Genomic DNA, 26609 nt, shown 5'->3' with positions numbered 1-26609 from the left:
AAGAACTTTAGCAAGTTTCTCAGGGCCGGTAGAACCACGGACCTTCCACCGTACTTAAGAACTTTCCTACATGTTCAGTACTTGTGCCAAAGAACGCATCATTCTCATCTGACTGAAGAACTACACTCCAGCTCATCCCAGTAAAGCTTAGGAAATTGCATGTTAACATTTCTGATGGTAGAACATGAACTATCACCCCAAATAAGCCAGCTGGCATGAAAACAGCATTTAATGGTTGTTATGGAAGCGTTTTGTTGCAGTTTTCTAACAGCAAGTTTTAGTGATTTATTTGTACCTCCTTGCTCAATGTGTACAGTCATAAGATAAATATGGGTCTTTGGCCAGCCTATTAGCCAGAAATATTGGCTTAGGTATCATATTACAGTTCTACACCACGAAAACTTCCAAGTGATTCATTACTAATTCGAATTTCCCTGGATTTTCCCCAGCTGGATAACTTTACTCAGAGTAAAAAATGGGTTTTTCTACATGTCTCACTGTGAGATTATGTCACTGCAATAAAAGGTTAATTCATTTTAAGGATTTATAGAGATCTTTAACAGAGTCAGCAAAAAAATGTAACTGGCACCGTATGCTTAGCCATTACATAACCTTCAAAAGGTTCCTGCGCTCATTTCTACAATGGCCTTTTGCTCGGCCTCGAGACTTACTCTGTGCAGATTTTGTTTTGTTTGTAGAATTTGTGTCTGGCCGTGAAAAGACGAGCAATGTACTTGGCCATTTCCATATCCTCCTGCAGATACACACACATGCACACGCCCACACAGGAGAAAAAAACATTTTAAAGAACATCAACAAGCACAGCACTTGTTGGAAGCACATTTATTGAAAATCATCCCCCCCTATGCAGATGCAACCTTCCACCTCCTAGGATGTGTTTGTGTATGAATACCAAGAGCACCTGCAGACACAACACTCACCATGTGAAAATTGATGGTGTCGTCTCTGCTTGTTATCTCCACTGTGATGGCTGACTTGTTGTGTGCTATGGTACCGATGTCCTTCCACCTGTTGCACGCGTGGAAATACATCCAAAAGAAGGAATGGTGAAAGAAAGGGAAACACATTTTACCACTTGGATTTTGTGCATTTAAACCAGTAGCATGACTTTCTGAAAGATGGGTTCTGAATCAGTGCAAGATATGCAAAAAAAAAAAAAGGGGGGACACTAACTTGTGGAGCATGATGGATCTGCCATTTCTGTGTTTGACAAACACCCCAACAAAAGACATACCGATGAAAATGTCGTTTGTGTAGTTGTCCTGCAGGAAAAAGAAGAAATTTAATAAAGACACAGTCAAGAATTTCTTCTAATAACGTTTTTTTTTCCATATATGTTTGGTTTTATAGCCACCTTTGCAGGAAAACTCTCCTGGCCAAAACCGTCCAGTTTTTCCACCTCTTTGATGTATAAAAGTTCTGCTTCAGCTGGTGGCCTCCCACTTTATGGTAGAAACAAAGCATGAGACAGGACTGTCCCTGTTATTGGTGTATAGACCATTTAAATCAAGGTCAGGCTTTTACATTCACTAATCTTCAGAATAAATGTCATTCATTTCCAGTCTTCTCTGAGGGGTGAATTGATCAAACATCAATCAGCTTAAATGCATTTTATGAACAAAAATTAGGTGCTCTACTATGAATTTGTTGTTCCTTTTCTGTATTTCATCCAACGTCGTAATTATACATGTGGCTCAGATACATAAATACATATTGTAATTGGATGATAGTCACTCACTGCATATTGGATAAATTTGATCATCAGAAATGGTCAAACTAATTTAACCTGACTGATTTCCAGTCCCACACTTAAGCAGAGTCCATAAATTTACAATAGCGCTAAGTCAAAGTCAATCCAAATGCTTAATGTTAGTATGCTCTTTTTTCATTTTTGCAAAATAAGACATGATGGTTGTTTGTGATTTCTGCCCGGGTGGAACACGCAACTCTGTCAAAGTTTCAAACTGGAAGTTGTTGCTCTTCCACTGGCAGTGAAAAAGCTATACAATAAATTGTATCATTGGTTGTTTATTATCTAAGTAGAATATTTTGTCTTATATGGATGAAACTTTGGCACATCTAGCACAGTGACCCCAAAAATGCCCCAAAGCATTGAACTGCATGTAAATCTCTGACCAGAACTGTTAATACAGATTAAAATGTGGAAATGAGTACCAGTGACTCTTGTGCTCTTCAGCAACTTTCTTGGTCCACTCCTCCAGCACTTCATCCCCATTGGGCCAGTTCTACAAGGAAAAAACAAAGGCAAACAAAACAGCAAATAAGACAAAAAGCAAACTAAATATCAGCTAAGTAGAGCGTTAGATGCTGAAGATCAGAAAAATGATAAAACTACTCAAAAAAGAAGATACCAGTGCAATCTGCCTGTGAAGATTCAACAATAGTTTTTGTAGCTGCATAAATAAAAAGCATCTAGTTCTCATATGATTTCAACAACGCCACTCACTTCAGTAGCAATCTAGCCTGTCAATCAAGTGTGCAGGGGAGTCAACAGCACACAAGAATGCATGCCTTCAGGCAACGCATGCATGGAAAGCACAAGGCATGCGATCCTTAGCTGGAAAGTAGTAGTAGTTTGAGGACTCACCACTGGGAAGAGCACATACTCTCTGAGGAAGTCCTGAGATTGGAAGTGGGTGAAGTCTCCAAAGTCAGCTTCAAATCAGAGACAAGAAATGAGAATAATTTAGACCAAAGTAACACATTTAATATATAAAACTTAATTCTAACAAATCATTTTGTATGAGATCTGATATTGAATATAGCAGGAAAGCTTAATGTATTATAATTTTATTGTAGTTTAGATTGTTTTGTGACATTTGAAACCAATTTGACATTTAAAGCAGTCTCAATTACTAATAAATGTCCTTTGCAATTCGGGTGATCATTTTGACACATGTTAACCACACCTTTATAGGCCAATGTGGCAAAACATCCATGGCATAAAATAAGAGCCTCCTTTCATACAAGTCAGTTGAAGGGCTAGAACAGAAATAATGACTTTCTCATTTGAGCAGTCCTTCAGGTGATTTGTATTTCATATGAAGTCTTACATTTACAGCAAATAAAGGAAAAACATTCCTTCAAAAAACGTTGATCATAACAGTTCAAGAAAGTATCACATTTGATGTACAAAAGACTTATCACCTTGAAAAGAAGTGAGTCTAAGTTAGTTCAGCTTGTTTTATTTTTTATAATCCCTATTTCGACCTTATCAAGATCGAACAATTAGACACTGCTATAAAATATTTAGTCTTTATTACATAACTCTAGTTTTTTTCTGTTTAAAAGCTTATTTTTGTGGAAGTTTATAAACAACAATTTGGTGCAAAATATGCTAATAATTTGTAATAATACATTTATGCTACCTGTTTTGATCAGATTAACCATTCAACAATTTGTATTGCACTTGTTTTTTTTGTAAAAGATTACAAAAATGTGTGTCCAACGCATTATCAAAGCCCCGGGCAACAAAATATCTCCATGACCTGCTCATTCCTTAGATAGCGCTTGTACTGAGCACTAAGTGCTGCTTGTTGAACAAAAGGAGGCCAAGTGGAGGATCTTGTCTCCTTACAGATAAGACTTTTCCTGATGCTATAACGCTAACCTTGGAGCTGCTGATAAGCAGACACTCTATTTACATTCCCCGCTGGGACACAGACTGCATCCAGGAACAAGCCAGAGAGCACTAAAAGGGCATATTTGTGTGTGTATGTGTTAGGATTGATACCATAGGAACTCAAGTGGACTGGATTCTCCTCGTGGAATGCAGCCATATAAGGTAGAAGAGTCAAGACGACCCGAGCAACAATGAGTTTGCACCATCTCTCTAGGAATTTATTCACATGATTTTTTTTATTGTCCATGAGTGTGTTTTACCTTGTACTGCTAGTCCAGCTAATCTTATCCCCCGCTCCACAGTGCACTGCAGGTGTCCGTCCAGCACCTCCTTCTTCACTTGCAGATAATACTGATACCTACAGAGAAAAGAGAGTAAATTAAGAAGAGGAAAAAAAAGAATCTGATCAAATCTTCAGTATGACACTGAGGCTGAAAATTAGTACGGTTAACATGTAATAACTGATGTGCAGAATTATATATTATACATCCAAATGTTTTTGTCTACATAAAATGGATGAGTAGGGAAAGACAAAAGTCTTTTTCACAGCAATTTAACAAATGCCAAAGGTCATGTTTTAAGATATCCACGATTCCTTCCCTTCTACTATTTATCAACCTTTAGGTCGCCAGCTTAAAACATAACTTTCAATTTAAGTTAAAAAAAAAAAAAGTATTTTTGACTAAAGGTATTCTAAATAGTACTTGAGAAATTTGACTCTTATTTTGAAAACAGAAAGGAAGTATTTTGAGAGTTGATGAGTGCCCATCATATGACCGTTAAAATATTTAGGATAGTTTTTATGGTAGAAGATTAAGAAGAAGAAAAAAAGTGCCAGTGCAGCAGACTAAGGATAATATTTACGAATTGTGAGAGTACAGGACAATGATTAGCTACTTCACAATTATTTCCTCTGAGGTGTGGATATACTACACTGAGCTGTGAGCAGGGTTTTCTAATAACACAGTTGCAGATTTGTGAAACTTTTATTCAATTTGCCAAACATAAAGAGAATAATTGTATTGCTTTTTCTGCATAGTCAAGCTAAAATTATTCAAAACTAAAGCCACATCAACTAAAGCCGGTTACAAATTCTTTAAAACACAGCATACGAATTGTAGACAATTTTCTCTATTTTTGTAAACTAACAAACCCAACTTCTTCATGCCACTTCATTAGAATTAATCCTGGCATCTGCACAAATGTTCATTGGCAAATTATAAATTAGAAAGATGATGTAGTTATGCTACTTTCAAGCCTCGTTAGTAAATGTTTAGTTTGCCAAAGTCTGTTTGTTTAAACCGGAAGTGCTCTGAAGTTAATGAACAGCAGCCTTGGAATTGGTAGTAGAGTTAAAAGAAAAACTGTGGGTAAAACAAATCCGAGTAGGTGGGTGGTAACTTATTAACTCTCAGAAACCCTCAAAACTGTTGTTGGGAGTTAATGTTAGATTTTTCACCAAGCCACAGTCTCTGAACACCAACCTATAAAAGTCCCGTGCTGGAAACTATGATGGCTTGAAGCGCGACACATTTATCCACTGAATGAGAATGGAGCTTGTGTTTTACTGATGGAAGGCCTGAAAAAATGCTGACAGCACACAGAAGACATATTCTTCTGTTTCTGGTCGGTGCAACAGAAAGTGTGCGTCAAGACTATTCTGGCTCTCTTGAACAAAGCCAAAGAGGCCTGGTGCAGAAGTGAGGAATGAATGAATCACCCCTGTTTGAAATACCACTGACTCATTTTTGACTCTAGTGGAATGCCAAGTGGAAGCTAAACTAAATCATTTTGTAGCTCTGTAATTGTTCATGGAACACAGAGCATGTTGAACTGAGTCAAATCTTTAGTAAACATGAGAGAGGAAACTTAAAGTTGCTCTAAGGCAAACTATGACAGGTTTCCCTGTGGTTTTGGACGGCTGTGGTTTCATCAACTGTAAACCAATAAAATAACAGAGCTTGGATTGTTAAACCCACGCTCTGGTATCAGAAAATGTGGTGAAATTCACCAAAAGAAAGAAAAAAAAAGCCCTGAAGGGCTGGAATAAACAAAACTCCTAAAGTTCCAAGCTGCTTTCTGTCCACTTTTAGCCATCATCCTGCTGGATGTTTGTGTTTTGAAGAATGAAAGTGGCCACACAGGAGGCAGGAAGGACTGTTGGGGTGACCCGGCTCAGCTGCATGAAAACTCCCACAGCGTTTCCCATTGTGCTGTCATGGCACACAGGCTGTGTCTTCCTGATGTGGGCTGTGAGCCACCTTCTCTGACACATGTTCACACACAAGTTAATACACAGAGAGCAACCAAGACTATTTAGAACCACACAGTCGCATGTTTGGTCTCTCCCTCACGTGACCAAAAATACACTAAATCCAGGATTTTTTTTTTTTTTTTTTTTGTAAAACTTTTCATTTCCCACCTCGTATCGCTCAGAGTTCATACTGTCACATTCTCTCTGCTGATTCTTTGTGTTTCTTTTCTTTTTCAAGCTCCTCTAGACATACTCACAGACCTATAATCTGACCCCGCCCTCCTCCCCTCACCCTGTCATTACACCCGTTGGCTAAGATGCCATTCTGTTCCCGTGGCAACCCTCTAATTAAGCCAACCCCAACCACAGAGGAGGCTGGAGCAAACAGGGGCGGGGCCTGATGTGGTCAGGAAGGGGGAGGAGCCTTTCAGAACACAAAACCTTTCAAACGATTGTGGACTTTGTTTTTCAAAACCCCTCCATTTTTTCCCTGCAGTCTCGGTACGGCGCTCAGGGGATGTTAAAGTTGGCAGCGGTCGGTTCTTTTCTGAGGTTGGATGGAAAACAACATGATAGTGTTTACTCATGGTTGAGGCCAGATGAATTAGATGACAATCTATTGAAATAGCTGTAAAAGTAAAGATGTGGTAAAAAAAAAAAACAAAAAAAAAAACAAAACAAAGGCTCCACATGGAGCATCCAAAGAAAAAAAGTGCTCTCACCTTTTTACCAGAAGGTAAAAATTGAGATTATCTCAGTTAGGTCTTTTTATAAACCCAAGGAAACTATTATAATTGACAGAGGCAGTCACTGAGGTGACAGCCAAAAACACAAAAATCTTAAACACACATTCAGCCATAGTGAAGGTTAGAACTAGTCAGATCAAAATCTTAAGGTCTTTGAAAGACTAAAACCTTGGCCTGAACTTGCCACTTGAAGACTTGGAACTTGACCGGGACTTGGGAAAAACTACTAGTTCCATTAACCCCTTTTCAAATAGGCAAGACAGTGGAACATGTCAGGAAATGGCAACAAGAAAATAGCAACTTCCTTTGAACGTGACTACATCTCAAAAATTAAGTAGTTTAAGCAGCTGGAAGTGCTTAAATTTGAGCTCTTTTTATAGCATAATAGAAAAATGATAATGATCTTGGGGCCTCTACTGTAAATAGCATAACAACCTCCCAGGTTTTCTGGAGAAACCTTTTCTGCTCTGCTGGGACTTTAACTGGAATGTATGCTCTGGACAGATGAGAAGGTTGAATCTTTTGGCAACGCTTGACGTCAGCCTGTCATAAAGCAAAGGATAAATATGTGGGGGGAAAAAGCACGTGATACCCACTGAATGGATCAGGATGGTCTGGGCCTGAACACCTTCAAAATGCCAGGAACCTTTAACAAAAAATCTTATAGTGAGAAAACAACCCAAAACATATGGCCAAATCAACACAGGCTAAATCTAATTTCTTTTACATCCACCTACTAGTGCATAATGGGTAAAAAGAGATGGATTATTGGATTCTTCAGGGGGATCGTGTTGTGGCAGAATATTTTAACCCCTCACTATTTCAAACAGAGGATCAACCCACTAAAAAATTAGAAGCAGAGGACACACATCTAAATTTGATTCGGTCTAGGAGCAGAATGGTATAAAGGGAATTGTGAAATATTCAGTTATCGTCTGAATATTGAGGAGCTAACTCATTAGTATTTGTCTAATAAGCCAAAAACATGCAGAAACATTACTGCACACCCTTGTTTATATTGAAATCCGTTTGGAATCTCAAACAGGTATGTCAGAATGACTTGAGGCTGTTGTAACACCTGGTGAATCTGCATGAGGTAGAGCTTTCCTTCTGGGAGGTTCTTCCTCAAAGCAGAATATTCTGCTGGACATCCAGGCACTGTAACAGGCACAAAGAGCCTTTTATACACCCACACATGTCCAAGCCCCGGTAGTAAAAGACATGCATCCAGATGTCCGAGTGGCTTGGACAACAATCCTGTAAGCATGTGTGCATGCATGACTGGATGTCAGAATGCATGTACATATGGTTGAGATGCCCTAGGCCCCCACTCCTTCACTCCCTCCACCCCTGCATGGGTATCACCCTGAGCACCCCTCAGCCCTGTGAGGGTTTGTGTGGGTGGCAAGAGAATTTCACTTTGAAATGTGTTGAATCAGCAAGAGGCGCAACAGAGTACAGCTGCTTGTGTGTGTGGGGGGGTGTGTGTTGGTGAAAACTAGCTGAACAAAGCTTCAATTTCAAGGCTGCTGCTGATGGTGGCCTCAGGGGCCGCTGGGGCCAGCTGGCCTCGCTCCGGTCAACAACTCTCGTTTACGGTTTTCACTCTCTGTGAGCCACTTTTCCTCCCCTTCATATCGGTGAACAGAAGGTTTGGACCACACACCGACTGCAACTCGCTCTCTGAAAGAGATCTTCTGAGAAAAGACCCTCAACATATCTAATTGCAAACCTGGTCGTAAAATGTGTTGGAGTATTAAGGAATAAAGCTGTTCATCTTTCAACAGAGGAGAAAGTCAGTATTAAACTGATTTTCTATTACAACAAAGTTCTGGTATTTGTTTTATTGTAGCCTTTGAAGCCAGGATAAAAAGAATTTGTTTTTTTTAGTATATGCCAGACACAAAAAATGGTTCAGACAGGGATACTGATTGTGTAGCAGAAACAACAGAGGTGACCAAATATTCAACCACAGCACCACTGAAATCAGGAAATAGCTTTCCTCTTCTTTCAAACAAAATGGCTGTTATAAACCAACTGGCTAATTTCCTGCAATCTAAATTTGCTTCTATAAGGTTTTCGATTCTTTGAACACTTCTTAACGTCTTCAATGAGTTCTTGTATTTTAGGCCCTTAACACTGAACACTGGATGAATGTGAAGTGGATATTTCATTTGAAAGAAGATTTGCTTCCTGACAACAAGCAAAAACAAAAACACTAAACTAAAAGCATGCTCTGACATCCCTTGCGTATTCTGTGAGCCACTCAGACTCTGCACACTCTGTGTACGGATAGCTGAGATTTCACAATCAATTGTGCTGATTGCCTACATTTCTTGTGACGAATTCCTTTGCTTCCCATAATCTGAATGGATAATACAAATTTTGATGAGCTAGTTAAGCACCTTGCCAGCCACCTTGCCATTGACACCTGTCAATGTGGCACAAAGTGGCAGTCTGACTGATGCGGAAACACTTGACCTTATCAGTTTGGTGTCTTATACAAAACAGTTTCATGGGAACACCATTTCTGACTGAGCAGTTTACTGTGCAACACTGTGTAAAAAATCTTCTTTTTTGTTTTTTGAACTATTGTCAATTAAAGAGTACCTTAGAGAAACAAACCTCTGTCTCATCATATTCAACTCCAGTGAAGCAGGAAGTTGTGGATTAATAATTAAAGGTTCCTAGAAAGGTTCCCTGCTTAAACAGTGAAATATAAACTGAAAACTTGCATCAGTTAAATTTTCAGTCTAGGAAGAGATGTATATAGTTGTGACACCACTGATTTTCTTCACTTAAAGCCTAAGAAAATAAATGTTCTCAGATTTTTTCTCATTTAAATTAGAGTAGAGGCAACGTAAAACTTGTTTATTTCAATGAGTTTTGAACATCTTTACCAGGAGTGACAGTAAATGTTGATGTAGGTGTGCAGTAAATCCATTTTTAAAAAAACATCGAAATACTCATCCAATCAGCTTGCATGGTGGAAATGGATGTTTGAAAAAAGTGAAATGATAATGGTTGCAAAAATAAAATGGTATGACCGGGATTGTTACCTTTCCTGCTTTAGCTATTGCTTTTCAACCAGCGCAAATTTAAAGTAAATGTTTGTTGTTAACTACAAACTACCTGGAGGGTAAAGATTATTTTCAGGACATCATGGCAGAAATCCAGTTTGCCAATTAAAAAAAGATTGAAAGAAAAATACAAAGTAATGTATTTGCGGTGAACTGTAAACTAACACTGTGTTAAAACTACAATTACATGTATACAGCACATAATTCAAGTTCATGTGAATATTTAAAAAAAAAATCATGTAGATATTTAAACAGTGCTGTGGTTCATTTGTGCAGCTGCATGGAGACAGGAAGAGAGTGAGATCCAGTTTCAGGTTACATATCAGTCAAATCCTGCACTTCAAAGACCTGACCACATCAAAACAAGTCACATTACACTCAGCAAATTTACACAAAGACACTCAACGCTTTGCTTTTTCAGGCAAAAAGGTTTGGATTTTTTCTTTCTGTGTGTGATTCACTATTAAGGTTTAAAGAATGTTTTTTTCTGTTTTGTCAGCGGTTATTTAATAAAGTAGACCATAAATCCCGAAAAACACAAGAACATATAATTTTCACCATCTAAAGCCAAAATTTGCAGCCAAACTTTTACTCTGTCTCCACTTGAGCCTGAAAGCTAAAGCCTTCCCTCCCCCTTCCCCTGAACCAGGTATCTAGAAGTGGTCCATTTTAAAGGATCTGATCCAAGTCGACCTTCAAATTGAAAATTATCTGAAAGAATTGCACTTTTAGAGAAGACGGTGTTCGGTCTTGTGAATTCTACAAAAAAAATCTGCAGATGCCTAAAAAAAGGATAATTGCTCTAAAGCTTTTCAAATTTCTTGAAAACGGTTATCATTCTCAAGTTTAAAATGCACAGAAACTCCCAGGGAGCATGTATGATCTTACACTGCAGTGTATTATAGCTAACGCTTCTGTCAGGGCAGCAGCTGGCTTCTTAGGACAGTGTGAGAGGAGTGTGTGTGTTTTTAGTAAACCAGATGTCCCCTCCCCCTTTTATCCCCGGCACTTCTGCTGTGAGGAATGTGTGGTCCGCCTCCTACGCTGGACGGCTGTGCCAGCATTCCTGACAAACAGAAGAAGAAAAAGAGGGGGAGGAACAAGAAGGACGATGAAGGGACACTGAGAAAATGACTGAGAACTATCAGCCCTCAACTTGGAGAGTTCTGCTCTCAAAAAGGAGTAAAGGTGACACCATGTTCAGGGTTGGCAACAAAAAGAAGGTGGGCTTAAAAAAAAAAAGAGAGAAACTATTATTTCCTAAATTGTCCTCAAGCCCCCATCATAACCTCCACAACCCCTTGCACCCGTATGCACACACATCATAAAACCCTACAGGGGATTCCTGGAATACCAACCTTTAACCTGACTAACTCCTGGTTTCTGTGTAACACAAGTGTAAACACCCACTTTCCCCCACGGTCTCAAGCACAAGTTGCTCAAAAACAGCTCATTCTTCCATTGCAGCCACATCAGTTCATGTCCCATCCTGCCTTTCTAGAAAAACTGAGGACATTCAGCGCAAGAAATGGTTAATAAACAGACACACACCTTCGAATTCACTCTTGTGTCAAGCCGTCAAGCTGCGACCTGCCATCAACCTATCCCACAGCCAGTGGGGCAGAGGCCACAAATTCATCGGCTCTCCGTGAGGAAGAGCTGCAGAGTGCGAGCCGCCGTGTGTTTCTCTGCGTAAATCAGTCTGACATGCCAGACTGTCCGCTGCACACTGACCCCTGCATGCACTCTTCACAGCTACCTAACATGTTCATTCACAGGCCCGCTAACACACTCCCAGACTATACACGGTGGCAAAAGGAAATAATGGCAATGATTGATGACTTTGAAGCTATTTTTGTTCTATACTCTTGCTATCGATAAGAAAATATGACAAATTCTAAGAACAAAGTTGCTCAGTACAAGAAAAACCTCATTTTATCAAACTGCTAAAATATCTATAAAAATATGTTGGTAATTAATTAAATGAGTGAATTGGAATAAAATAAGGTGCATTTTCAGTGCAGGAACCTTTTCAGGAATGAGGATGTTTCCTCGGGGAGGGACTTCAAACGACACAACAGAAGTTTCATACTGTTTTTGTTTGCAGATGAAACATAAACCCAGTCACACAGTGCTTTTCAAATACATTGATTAAATCCAACAACATTAGGCATCAATTGTCAAATATTTGTGGAATATCAAAAACTATTTGTTGAATTAAAACTCAAAGGATTTTAATACTTTTGCAAGATGCTGGAAATGTGATCAGGAACATACCGCAACATATTCCTCACACAGCTGCAGATGCTTTAACCCACAATAACAAACAACAAAATTACAAAATGTAAACTTTCAACATTTGAATCATCTCCCCCCATTGTACACCAAACAGCCTCATTTAAAGTCACACTCTCTTTGCCCATAACCCAGAGATTTATTTAAGATTTTTTACCTGGTGGCTTCTTGTTCCAGACGGGAAACATTAGGAACATAGAACATGACTCCAAAAAACAGCTGAGGCTCGTTGCCAAACTTGTCCAGCTGTTTCTTGAGGGGTTTCTCGAGTTCTACCCAGCGCTGCGCTGGTGTCTGGGTCTTTCCTTGGAACCACAGTCCGAAGAAATGGGTCTACAAACCGAAAAGAGAAAAGAATAGAAGGTCATTAGGTGGAATAAAATGTCATGTCTGTGAATTAACCAATCAGCCATCTCTTGGGAGTTCACAAGAGATTACACGGGCCTTACTGGCTAAAATGTATTATCACCACACACGTTCATATTGCCTTTTTCAACACAATGAAGCTTCCCAGTATTGTGGCACTTCACAGTAACGCCAACTAATAGAAAATAAGACCAAGATTATCCTTTCGGGGCCATCCCAAATGTTAATTTTAGTCTACATTTATTTTAGTCTACAATAAATGTAGTTCTGTATCTCACAATGTGAAAGACAAAAAAAAACGATTAGATACGCCAAAAGGTTTTGCACTCGTCTTTGGGATTTTCACAAAACTAGCCAATTTAGTTATTTTCCGTCCTGAAACAGAGATAAAATTTTATGGGACAAAAAATTTTTTTTACTCCTATTGTAAATGTAATATAATTTTTAAAATATTTTATCCTTTTCAAGATAGGAGCAAAATATTTTTGTTCTAGGATTTAAAACCAACACTGTTGATCAAGCATTAAAAATTATAAACATTTATCTTTAGATTTTTCCATATTTAATTTTACAACTACTTTGTTTTAACTGCAACAACTCATGAGCATTAGACATTATTGTTCGTGTCGCTTATAAAACAGCAACCTGATCCGTATTGCTAATTTTAAACTTTTCTTTCACCAGTTTTAAAATAATATTTCTGTCATTTACTGAGAAGGGTTGACATTTATGGGTGTGTGCGTGTGTGTGTGTGTGTGTGTTGTCATCTGTTAGTCACTGGTACCACAGAGAGATAAACACATCTGTTTAATCTGTGTTGCTTAACCTTCCTTTAATAAAATTGCTCCAGCTGGAGGCATCAGCTGCTGCAACAGTGCTCGCATAACGAAGTCACTCCTATGTATACTGACGGTAAGAGATGAAGCGACAAACCCACACAACATCCTGAGATAAAGTGCACAAAGGAGGCAGATGGCTGCTAAAGTTGTGGTGTTACACCCCTTTATTCATAGCATCGCTAACACCTGGCAAATACTACAACACCGTGTGAGTATGCATTTCACCACACCTCAGAGACCCACGCAAACACACACATTCATCAGTTTCCATCATGGTTCAGGCAAACACACACCACCATAGCATGATTCTCCCACTACCGTGTGTGGCTATACAGATGGTGCGTTCAGGGTGCCGTGCCACATGTAGCATGTCGCTTTAACTTTCTCTACAGTTTCACCAAGGTCAGTCTGGCGTGTTCCTTGGTCTTTATAGTACAATAGTTTTTTTTTTTCTTTTTTTCTTTTTTAACCGATAGGGCTGCATGATATCAGGAGGACATGTTATTGTGATATTGTTGCTGAATATTGCAATAATATAAATTGCTATTAATCCACAATTTTCTAAATATCTTCCTTAGTTTGCAGCATTAGCATTTCAGCCACTAAAGTTAAGCATTCAATGTTGGCGTCATAGAGTAAAATCACTATCTAACAAAAGATTACATCCAAGCAGTTTGTTGCTATAGGAACATTGTAAATGTTTGTTTTAAGATGTCGATTGTGCAGCTCTACAAGCAAACATCTGAGTACTAAAACATCTATAGTTATAACAAAAAAAATTACACAATGATAAACCAGTCATTGGATAGATTCACTAATCTGCACTGGATTTTATTTTGGGGATTTTAAGTAAACAGGACTGAATACAAATGAACTTTCACAAAGTCAAACTTTCCAGGTTTCTAGTCGTAAAAATGCTTAACTCCACATGTCAAAACACATTTCAAAAGATATGAACATTTTTTCAAGAATTCGCACTTCTGACACAGTATATATGAGGAAAACATAAAACTCAGGACAGAAACAATGAAGGTTTAAAACTGAGAACTACAGAGGAGGAGGAGGAGGAGGAGGAGGAGAGGACCACACAAAGGCAAAGGGGAGGTTAATTGTGACGAGGTAATGAGAACCATTTCTTTCTTGTGTCCTGACAAGAGGATGGAGGTAGCCACGCTTCATTAGAGACAAACAACAGCGACAGAAGAGGGCAAGGAGACACACACTGGGTGTCAGGAGCAAAGTGTGACAATCACACACGCAAAGACAATAAGGCAATACTGTCTCTAACTAATGCCACAATATGTAGGACTTTAATTAAACCCCAGTAGATTGCACAGATTATATTCTGACATATAATTTTGTGTTTTTTTGCAGCAACAGAAAATAAGGCACTAACCTCCCGCAGCTCCAGCCTCTGGGCCACTGCCTCCAAACATTCCTGTCCCGTACTCTCCACTGACAGGGTGCACTCAATCACATTGTTGTCCAGCAGCCGGATTCTTGTTACAAAGTAGTTCTTGCTCAGGACATTGTAGCGCCGTGTGCGCCGCAGCTTCAGCCCGAAGGGCATGGCTGGTCAAGGTGGGGGTCGCGGCTCAGTCAAAGGCCAAAAGTCACTCGAGGGCAAAGAGAGTGACGAAGAGGAGAGGGGAGGCTCTATGACCTGCCCGTCGCCCTCCTCACTCTTGCGCGACGCCAGCCACACCACCGGGCAGAGAGATGCACCCAGGCAAGGCGCTGGCCCATTCCCAAAGATGTCCAGAGAGGAGGAGAACGAGGAGGTTTAGGATGTGAAGGATGAGCAGATGCTGTAAAGATAGATAAAAAACAAAGTCAATAACAACATAGCAAAAATGCCTCATATTTTACCAAACTTCTTTGAACCTTATTATGACTCTCCGAGCCTAGATAGAGGGAGCAATAACCCTGGGCTCTTATCAGTAAATACATTTCTTATCAAAACTTCCCACATCATGTTTTCCAGTGATATTGTCTTGTCTTCATCTCATAAAGAAACAGAATCATACAAATAGAAAGAACTAGCAGAATTACTAGCAATAGCAGCGGAAGTACTCGTAGTATTACGTTGATATGGCTGATATCAAAAACTGGCATTGCTCAGGATACTAACAAGCATGATGTGATGAGCATGGAGTTTGTTCACTGAATACTTAGAAATCGTTAAATGAAAAATCCCAAAACCTGGAAATTTGTGCAATGTCAGTCCTTAAAACCTCTAATCAGAACCCTGCTAAGCAGGTTAGGCACTGACAGTAGCGATTTTAAACTATTTGATTTTAATTTCTAAAGTAAATATTTGAAAGATAAAGAAAGAAATGCATGAGAGAAACTTAGCAGATATTAAAATTTGACACACACACACACAAAAAAAAAATCCCCTGCGAGAAGGAGATGAGCAGCAGAAAGGAAGAGAGAGGAGGAGGAGTGAATGTGTTGCTTCTTGTCCCGCGTTCTGGCAATGCTCTCCTCCTAATAGTCAGCTTGGATCCCAGCCCAGATTCCTTTCTGCCCCGACAAAGGAAAACAGAGCACACCTGACATGAGCATACACCACAAGGAGGATCAGAGTGTTTGTGTGTGCTGTGGCTGAGTGAGCAGGAAGGAATCAAAAATAAAATAATATAAAATAATTAATGTACCACAGCGGCAGCTTGAATGAAAGCTGTCAAGAACCTAAAAACATCCGTGTTGATTGCTTCAATCAACTTTGCTTCACGCTTGCCTGTTGCAACAGCAGTAACTCTTCAGGAAGCCACAGCACAGCACATTCCTGACCTCTGAATCCAACTGCAGGTTACGCACAACAAGTTATCATCTTATTTGTACACTTTTGGGAGGCGTTCATCTGCACACACAGCGAGAAAGCCACCAATGGGTTATATTTGGTGGCTAAGCCAGCGAAGCTTTGAGATATGTGGCTATTGTGACCCCAGCGGTCACCTTCACCCCCATCCGGCTCTGGCTTAAGGGAAAGTGACATCATTACAGTAAAACCTTCCCACATCGTCTCAAAAAAGGTTCCCAAGAACACAAATCTGCAGAATCACTGTCAACAATTATACAGGCGTAGATAAACATACAGAGACATACTTTCACTGCAGTGTACAAACGTAGACATGCATGAACAGGGCACACCACAAACACATACAAATAATCTCTCACACACACACCAAGTTCCTCGGAGGTTAGCCGAAAGACTAGACAGCACTTGGTGCTACCCTAAGCCAGTAATCAGCGGAGCGGTTTGGGTGTGTGTGGTGGGGTAATGCAGACGGAGGGACGGACCATAGGTTGGGATCGAACCAACTCCTTGATGCAAAAAAATAAACAAATAAAGAGAAAAAATGTTGCTGCAAAATCCCTGCCTTCGTGTTTATTTCCAAAAACAGCCCCATACGCTTAGAAATTTGCACGTTGTAATTTTGTGGTGTGGCAAAACCAAGGGAGAAAACTGAGTGAACAGGGTTTGCTTGTATTTTTAAGGGGGAGTGAGCTTTGTCTAAATATACGTGAAACCAGTTTTTTTTTCTTCTCTTTGTCCCCTCCAAAGTGATACAACAAAGGGCAAACCGCTTCTTTTTTCTCTGTGTGCTTAAACCGCTAAGACCATCCACAATTATACAGGATCTTTTCTTTTATAACAGTTTACAGATGCATTGTGGGAAGTTTTTGACCTTCATCATTACGGATAATTCAAAGTGGTCAATGAAAGTCAGTTTTCCATGGAAAGTTCTATATTTTCACTGAATTAATTAAAACTGAAGCTGGACCATTGTTCCCATAGCAACATAGAAATTGTGTTGTATTTCCTGTCAACCTTGCAACAGATCGATATTGTATTTTTGTGTTTTTATGAGGTTAACCACTTTGAAATGCCCTGTTGCTGAAATGTGCTATACAAATAAAATTTGATTGATTGATTAATTGATTTCCTATTGGTAATGCCCCATATTCTGGAAGAGACAGTCTGGCAGGTGTGCAGCATTAGTAAATGGGGGTTAGAATTAATGTGTCAGCAACTGACAAAAGAAGTTATAAAATGAGCTAATAAACAATGTTGATACAGGTTTCTGCCCTCAGGGATAAAAGTTTTGCACCTAACAACCTTTGTACAAAATCAGGTGTTTTGTTTCTTCCCCCCCCCCCCCCAAAAGCCACCTGATGATATCACAAACCCAAACTTGCAAAGATAGGCACTACAACCAACCAGGTGGCATTACGCAATCAAAACAAATTGTGCATAAAGTGTAATAGCATGCCTGTAGGCAAGACTAAATTACTAACCTTAAATATGATTGATTGGAAAAGGTTCCAGCAGCTATTACCGAAAAGCGTTTGATTTAAAACAAAACAAAAAAACACAGCAATTTATTATTCACTCCAGCATCTGCTCAGAACCAGAGCTGCTGATTTGTCTCTGCTGTTGGTGCAGGGCAGCCCCATTCAGTCCCACACAATAGTGGGAACAAAACAGCACTTTGTCACCTACCTACCGCCAAATCCATTAGACGAAGGCCACAGAGAGCCGAGGAGGCAAGTGTAGCGTGCGTAACTCAATCAATCTGATCTCTGTCGCTCTGCTATGTCTCAAATACCAACACCGTCTCATCCCGCCCTCCGCTCCCCCTTCACCCCCGGTCACACATGAGCGCTGTAGCAAAACAAATGCCAGAGTGCTTCACAGCTCATAACTACGCTTCCTCTGGCGCACTCTTTTTACAGTTTGAACCCAAACTAGACCTGGATCGAATGTCAGGACTGCATATCAGGCAGTATTTAGAGGATGTGGCTTAAGAAGGTTCGGGTCGGTTATGCAAATTAAGTTTTTTTCCTCAAAAATCTAACACTTAAGAGACGGGAGCCAAAAAAAAAGCTCTGATTTCCTGACATCTCAGCTAATTAGACTTTAAATTTATCTCAGATTTAAACTTTAACACCAGTTTTTTGTGTCAGTTTTGGAACAAGACGTCCCTCCGAACGAAGGTGAAACAATAGAATAACCTTTGCAGGCAGATTTAGTTGATGTTCTCGAACCGTTGCAAAAACATTGTTAAAGCCTAGGTTATATAATTTTAAGAATGCATTATAATAGTGTGATCTGCCAAAACAATTTGTCAGTGCGGTTGCTGTTATCTAGTGAAGAAGACCTTTTTTTCAGCATCAGTGCGGTGCTGATGCTGGAGATTAAATCAGAGGAGGCACAGAAGGTGTAGCGAGACATTTGGAAGGAAGCTATATTTTCTACAAAATATCAAACATGATTTTGGTTCATTCAGGCTGCTAAATACTGGCGAGACCAAGGCATTCAGCAGATAACAGGAAGGATAAACAGAGTACAGCACAGGTGCTCTTTTATCTGTTCAAGCATTCAACCTCCGCAAGTCGTGGAACATGTCAGAGCTTTTTAATAACCTTGGCTTTCCTAATATAACACGTTAGCTCCATAATCATTTTCTCCTTGTTTCAGTACAGTAAAGACCTGTTCTACAGCAATTGCTCCTACATCCACTGTTTGATTTGATCTCTTCACCCAATAATAAAAAAAAAATTTAAAAAACATTTACGGCCGCTTACAGCAACAAGGCAAGAAAAAACATGTTTAATGATATTATTTTAGCTTATTTTATTGTAGTCCTTAAAGAAAAAACGCGAATAAACCAAAATCAGTAACAGCAAGTGTAAGTGTGAAAGCTTTGGAGATGCATGCGAGTGTGTGCACACAGTTATAAAGATAGAAGTATGCACTCTACCACGTGTTGTCCACAGACACATATATCCCTACTGTCTGGCACACGCAAGCATGAGCAGCTGCAAACAGATGGTGGAGCCAGGCGACCAGACAGTGTGCTTCTAACAAGCGCATCTGCTTTCTCACTTTGCAGCCCTTTTTCTTCCCCCCCTCTGCAGCTCCGACTTTGGGACAAAGACACACACACACACAGAACATTCTCTCCGCTACGTGAGAACGCAGGGACAGTGACGAACACACAGAGTACAGCGTTCACACAGAGGTGACGTCCAGACAGTTGGGGGGAGTCAGAGCCATGTCGGCAGCTTTATGCAAAATGCACTCGCAGACCAGATTCCCACCGATACAAGTTCATTTCACAGTCTTATCCTTAAAATATAAGTTTGTTCAGAGAAAAAAAAAAAAAAAAGAAACTCCACCACACACAACTTCAATCAAATCTTGTTTTGAAACTGCTTTTACTGAGGTTAACTGTAAGATGATACTCTGTGCCATCCACAAATTCATGCTAAGTGTCCTGAAATCTCTACTGAGAGACTTGAACTCAGTGAATATATGTATTGGAAATGAAAGTTACTATTTCAATTATCTAGATGTATGTTTACTGTGCATTCTCATTCTCACTAAGCTAGCTATCCACAGCCCCTCTTACTGAATAAGAGGGGCTGTGAATAACTTAAAGGCCTTAGGATTCTTTTTTTTTTTTTTCATGGAACAAAAAAGAAGAAATAATTTTTTTCCTAATTTCTTCAAGGGCAATCAACAACAACCACAACAAATTAATGTTTCTGGTTCAGCAACACTTGCAGTTTCTCACAAATGGACGATATTTTTTGTTTTTTACGTTCACCTATAGCGGGCCTCTTGCATTTTTGGGTTTGCAAAGCTAACCATTGCTACGTTCCAGTTGTCTAAGAAGTCTCTGCAATGAGGATGTCATCACACCTGACGTCAGAAAAACTAAGGGAATTTGCTAATTGCTTTGTTGCAAATGACTACCAGCAATACAAGCCCAAGCCCATAAATCATCTCTCTCCATTGTATTTGTAGACTTAAGGAATGCTCATAAATAAAGATTGAACAGTACTATATGTGACACTGGTTTGACAAACCATAAGAAAAGCAAATAAGCAGGGTGTTCCTGTAACATACATATACTGTATATATACCTACTAAAAACAACAACCAATACTGTGAGAGGTAAGGAGAGAACAATGTTATGATGAGGTTATATCTAAAGCTTTCATCATGCCTGAAAAGCAGGAGACATACCACACGTTTGCTTGTAGGCACATCTGGGATTGAACTACAACAAGCTGGCTGTTGTAGAGTAGTTCAGAGCAGGTCCAGCTGAAAATTGCACATCCAGCAATATTAATGACTGTTGCTAATTTATTCTCATAGAAAATACGCTCAACTCCCATACTTTTGCTTTTCCAAAATGTTTTTCTAATTAACTACTTCCTGGAAGGCTATGTGGAACAAAACACCTTGAGACAAAATAATATTGTCCTCTGTAAGTGACTCGTATTTGCACAACAAACATGACAAACTGCTCCTTAGAACAAAAGGTACAAATAACTCATGAATGGAATAAGAGCATACAAGGTAACACTGCGAAAAAAGAAATTTGGAAGCGTTTTTTTTTTTTTTTTAACATAGCACCAGCTATTAATAAATAAGCCCTTAGTTATTCATACGCCTCGAAGATTTAAATTCAAAATTCCTGTCAACAACCGAGCAGATTGTTTCTTATAGGAAAAGAGAAAGGCATCTCTAAAAAGAAAATAAAACAGTGCAAAGAATTATAAATTAAAAGAAATACCTGTTTTCATTTACATTTTCAAAAAATAATGCTTTCACAAAAATTACTTTGGCTCTTTTAAGTAATCTGGGAAAATAATTTATTGACATTACAGCAATCAAACTCTTCTTATGAATTCTGACTAGCTATTTGAATGTTTTCACTGGCATTTGATGATTTTATTTTGAAAGGTATCCTTACCATCAAGTTACTACTTACCTCCTTATTAAGAAAGCATGCAATATGAGAGATTGTCAGGATAACCAAATGACTGTATAATTAAACACACAATTAAAATGAATTCATTTCTTCCTCCTTGTCTTTCTCACACTCCGACAATCTGCTGCTTTGTTGCAAATAAACTTATTAGTTGTGTTGTCCACTTTATCACCTATTTACCTTCTAAAACCTTTGAGTCTGAACTAAACAAGTGTCACCTGAATGCATGGTAATTAAAGACTGAGCTAATACATATTGCAATCTAAGCAATTGTGCATTGTATAAAGGAATATTGCAATAATACTAAACTTGTAATATTTTGTTTAGACTCCTCCCTAGACTCTCCATCTCACTCAAGTTAGAACTCTGGTTGTACTACTACAAAGCCGTAATATATGCTGCAGTCAGAAGAAACATGCTGGTCAAATATGCTTTCTAGTTTAAAAAATGTTTGGTTGCAAACATAAAGAAATGTTGTGAATGTTTTAAAGCCTTTCCACAACATAGATTCTCTTTTAGCCTATAACTTTTAAGACATAGTAGCAATTCGTCCATATTTATACCATTCAGTGGTTAAAATATAATATAATATTCCTATCCCATAGAAATCAACACAGAAACGTCAATCATAATGTGCTCTTTGAAGGTCAATTACTTCCGCTTACTTTGAACTAGAATAACATTCAAACTTTATTCTGGTCATGAGATATTTGTCTATTATTCAACATTTCTGAATTTGAATATCTCTAATGTTTTTTTTATTTGTTTTTATAAAATTACAGTTTTAGTTTAATAAAGGCTTTGGTCAGAAACTGCTTTTGAACTCTTTTTTTTTTTTTTTTTACAATTCTGTCAGTTTTAACTCTATGCCAAAGTTAAAAAAAACTTGCAATTTAAATTCAACAGAAATTCAAATGGAGTCATATAAGTATATATTCAAACTCTATACGTGACAAATTGAATTCATATTCCAACCACAAGATGCATGGCGGTGATAAAATTGTACACACAATTTTGTCAGGGAATCGAACAAGTAATGGTAAGAGCTTTCGACAGGCACAGGGAGAGTAGAACCAGGATAAATGCCAGAAACTGATTTTCCAAACTAGTATTGTACAATTACAATAAGGGCAAGAGATGCAACAAGAGTGGGTGGCGTGTAAATGTAAAGCATCAGTGATTCCCAGCACCTTAGAGAGAAAAGAAAAAGCATTTCGATAAGCTGGAAGCAGAAAGGATGTAACAGTGCCCTTATCGTGTTGGTGCAGTTGGTGAGGAGAGCAGAAAGTAAACATGGAGCGTCACACAGATAGGAGCAGAAACCTTGGACCATCAGCATGGCAGTCATCAGGCCCGCCACTGCCAAACCACGGTGCTCTTCACATTTTCCATCCCCACCACCCCATCCCCCTCCTAGGAACAGCACTCACCCGACTTTACTCCCAACACACAGCAAGTTCTTACAGCCGAGTCCTCAGGCACCAGCTCTGATTTTAAAGGTTTGTGAAGGCAGCAGTTTTGCTACCGTCTACATCCGGCTGCACTACGCTGACTACAAAGACCAGAAAAAGTCACACTCTTTCCTAAAGAGGAGATCAAATGGAAAAATATCTCTTGCTTGATGCCTGAACTCCCATAAAATACTACGTGTTGACCCCGTCCTGGTAGTGAGTGGAGGTCTGATCTGCAGAGGGAGTCGGGCCCAGCAGTTGTGACTGACAACTCGCACGAAACACCTGGTGGAGTGTGGGAGATTTGGGCAGGTCACTGCACGCTCTCAGTTATGTTGTTGTTCGCCAGGCTGCACGACGGCACACAACTTAACGGGGCGGCAACAGAAGCATCCCTGTGTAACACACCACTCCAAGCATCTAATTAAAATCAGCTTGCATTCTGCCACCTTGCATTATTACACAGATGGCCAGTCAGAAGTTTACACACATGGCATTGATCATTTGGGGCTTTAAAATTATGCAAATACAATATTTTTTAAATTGACATTAATAATTAGACATCCTCAAAAGATAATAAAAAAGAACAACAAAATGCAGTCTTTACATGTCCTAGGCATAATTTTTTGATGCAGGAGAAGCGCCACCCAGCTTCACCCAAGGTTGAAGTTGAAGCTATTCCATAAGCTTGATGTTAGCCAGCTTTATTTATTCAAAAAAAATCTGTCCTGTTGTGTGTTTGGGATTGCTGTCCCATTGGAACACTCAACTGTGTCCAAATTTCAAATCCAACCCAACATGTCATCGCAAATAAAACAAAATAGGTCAACATGTTTTAGAACAACCAAGGAGAAACCAAGCCTATCTACACCTGGAAGATGGTGGGACACCATCGCCATTGTCCAGATTGAAATAATTCAGCATCAAAGTGAGCTTCAGCTGTGTTGACCAAGAAGGAAGGCCCTTTTTCCAAATGGGAAACCTTCAAGCATGAGTCAAACATGAAGGTGTACCACATACACAAGCTAAATCCCTTGTAGAGAACGGTTCTATGGTCAGACAAGCCACGTTGACAAGAAAAATGTTTGTAAGACAGAGTCAAGAGTATACTGGACTAACTGTAAAGCGTGGTGGTAGTATTAAACTGAATTTTTAATTTACTGCCAGCAGTACCCACAAAGTTGATGGAAAACCAAAGGAGGGCAACCCCAAAGTGCTTCACCTTTAGAATAGATCAGATAAACACAATGATCACACACAGTTGGAATGAATAAAGCAAGCTAATATTTTTAACTCTGCTGAAAAATCACACAAATTCAAATTAACATACATTCCCAACTGATCCTCATTATCAACAAATGAGCCAAGTTTACTTTATTATTCAAATTGGTTAACATATTTTCCAATTTGATTGATTGCATTGACTTGCTGAAGGACATCAGAATATTAGTGGTGTGTGTATAAATTTTATTATATACACCTTGTGCACCAATATTTTTGTTCCTTAAGAAACCTGGTTTATGATTTGGTTGTAATAAAAACAAAGACTTATTAACCAGTTTAAACTCTATTTTTAAACTACATAAAAAGTCACTCATGTTCAGATTTAAGTTAAAATAATTGTGAGGTCTTATGTAACAGTTTATGCATTGAGTCACTTGTTGCCTGTTCTTTTGTAACAGGCTGGATTTGATGGATTATTTTGTAATTCAAATATTTTCCTCAAAGATGACTGAAAAAGATACAATGCTGTGTAGCAAAGGTGTAAAATGGATTTGGGTGGCATAAAGCAAACTAGGTCAATAATTGTGTATGAAACTCTGATCATTTGTCTTTTAGCCGGAGACTTTTCACAGAATTCACATTTTCTTCACAAAAATCAGATGTTACATGTATTTTTCTTTTTTTTTTTTTGGCTTGCATTTGAAAAGTGTAAAAATAACAACAATGACCAGAGCAGCCTATTTTCATTTTTCCCGCTCTCTTTTCCTGTGGTGGGCTACAGCGTGCAGCACTTGACCAAAATTACAGGTGTGTTTTCCCCTATATAGTAATCAAATGGCCTTTAGACTCAAATGACCACTGGCAGTGCAAACAATAGCCACTTTTCTCTCTGAATGCAAGCACACATTATGTGGTAAACACCTATTATAGTCTTACCAGGCTGACCTTCAACAAAAACATGCCTCTGGGACTCCACAAATATCTGCAAGTTTCCTTTCTTACAACCTGACAAAAATACCTCTAAAACAGGAAGCATGGGTGAAGGCTACAGCTCTAATAAGTCCTGGTGCTTTAAATTCCCCACCAGGGTGTACTCCCAAGTCACTTGCACCATGTAATTTACACAGCAGGCCTCTGAGCTTTTAAAGATAGCCAGATGTGTGTGTGTGTGTGTGTGTGTGCGTGTGCGCGCGCATGCAGCCGACGCCTGCAGCAACTATGTTCTCCGTTACAGAGCTCTCTGCTGCTCGCAGTCCACAATGTTGCGTGTCCAAACACATCCTTCTTCACTCAAAACTGCTTGCACAGTGTGAGGGTGTTTGCATCAGATAGGGCAAACCCCAGACAAGCTCACGTGAACGGTTCCACGCATTGTTGATCACATGCGTGGACTGAAAGAATAAATCCAAGTGTTATGACATTTTGTCAGGATCCACACTAAATCCCGACCAAATTCAACAGTGTATTCAATTGACAAATTCAAGTTCTCCCAAACGCAATCTTTCACTCGAGCCGTCCTGATTACAAAAACATCTGATTTCTACAGTCAAATTAAACATAAACTTGGTTTACTTTGAAAGTTCGGAGTTTTAATGCAGTACTTTTACGCGGAGATCTGATGCGAAAGTGGGGTGGAGAGGTTTTTTTTTTTTAGCATAAAAATATTTCTGATGTGCTCCGAGCCAAAGCCATTTGGCCTACATGATGTAGGCAAGTCTGAGTTTTCCCAAACTATTGCTTTAACTTTTTAAGAGCAGAGAAGCAGTTTTCCGAGTAAAAAATAAGCAAAAACTCACCTTTTATCCTGCGCTACATCCTGTTTTTTACTTCCAGTGGAAGAAATTTCTCTTCTCTGCAGATAATCCGCATACAGTCAACCGAGCGACTTCAGTCCTGAAAACCTGAAAGTCTTTTCATCGTTTCATATGAACGCAATATTAGGAACAAAAAGCATGTCGAAGAAGCACTAGTGAGTCCCGAAACTGCTGCAAACCGTTTGTTGATGAGTATTTCAAACTGATTGTTGCTGAGAATGACGGAAAAGTTTGAAATCATCTGCAAAACTTCTCCCACTTGCGTAAAAACAACGTGCTCTCACGTAGTCTCTCGGTGGGATTCTCGGTATGTTTATAGTACTGGCCTCTCTGTTCCAATGGAGGCGTTCAGACAGGCGGAGAGAGAGAGCACACGTTGCGTTCATCTGCTGAAGAAAAAAATCGGAATTATAATACTTACACACTATAGACGTGAAAATCAGTGTCAGCGTATTTGACAATGCTATTCTGTATAAAAGTAGATAGATGGATAGATGGATGGATAGATTAGATAGATAGATAGATAGATAGATAGATAGATAGATAGATAGATAGATAGATAGATAGATAGATAGATAGATAGATAGATAGATAGATAGATAGATAGATAGATAGATAGATAGATAGATAGATAGATAGATAGATAGATAGATAGATAGATAGATAGATAGACTCAACCCACAAAATAAATTAAAAATGAAAATAAAACTCAATTTAAAAAATCATTAATTAATTTCTTGTACCTTCTACGTTTTCCTCTTTTAAATCACCATAGAATGTATCGCTGTATGAAAAATCCCACATGGGAAGCTCGGGTCTCGTGTCCTAGTCGTTGTCCGTGAACGCATCCGTGAGTCCAGACGCCACTGGAGCCCAGTCCTCTCTGCTATGACATCAGACAGGAGGAATCCGAGGAATGCCGGGCTCCTGGGAGAAGTCCTACTCGTTTAATGGTTTTCCAGGGGCCACGGAGGAGACTAAACGCGGAACAAAGGAGACCCCTCACATGTCCATGTCCCTTCTGTCTGTCTTTAGGCGGGCAAATGAGTCACACCGTCAATGGGGCGACTTATCTGCATGTAG

The 26609-nt window shown here is 39.2% G+C and overlaps 1 protein-coding gene across 1 annotated transcript in view; it reads right to left on the bottom strand.

Annotated features, from left to right (window-relative positions):
• The window catches only part of LOC116734150 (tyrosine-protein phosphatase non-receptor type 14), a 39056-nt gene extending 13184 nt beyond the window's left edge, over window positions 1-25872 (bottom strand). Inside the window, exons 1-10 of the mRNA XM_032585329.1 lie at window positions 25509-25872; window positions 14641-15052; window positions 12197-12372; window positions 3925-4022; window positions 2630-2697; window positions 2197-2267; window positions 1376-1463; window positions 1195-1283; window positions 942-1029; window positions 672-754 (exon numbers count right to left, since the gene is read on the bottom strand). Coding sequence (XP_032441220.1) covers window positions 672-754; window positions 942-1029; window positions 1195-1283; window positions 1376-1463; window positions 2197-2267; window positions 2630-2697; window positions 3925-4022; window positions 12197-12372; window positions 14641-14814 — 935 coding nt within the window. The 5' untranslated portion in view covers window positions 14815-15052; window positions 25509-25872. The remainder of the gene's footprint in view (window positions 1-671; window positions 755-941; window positions 1030-1194; window positions 1284-1375; window positions 1464-2196; window positions 2268-2629; window positions 2698-3924; window positions 4023-12196; window positions 12373-14640; window positions 15053-25508) is intronic.
• Between the last annotated feature and the right edge of the window lie 737 nt (window positions 25873-26609).

This window comes from Xiphophorus hellerii, chromosome 15, assembly GCF_003331165.1.
Source record: "Xiphophorus hellerii strain 12219 chromosome 15, Xiphophorus_hellerii-4.1, whole genome shotgun sequence".
Taxonomy (NCBI): Eukaryota; Metazoa; Chordata; class Actinopteri; order Cyprinodontiformes; family Poeciliidae; genus Xiphophorus; species Xiphophorus hellerii.
Note: the sequence above shows the minus strand (reverse complement) of the source record. Positions and strands in the feature narration are given on the sequence as shown.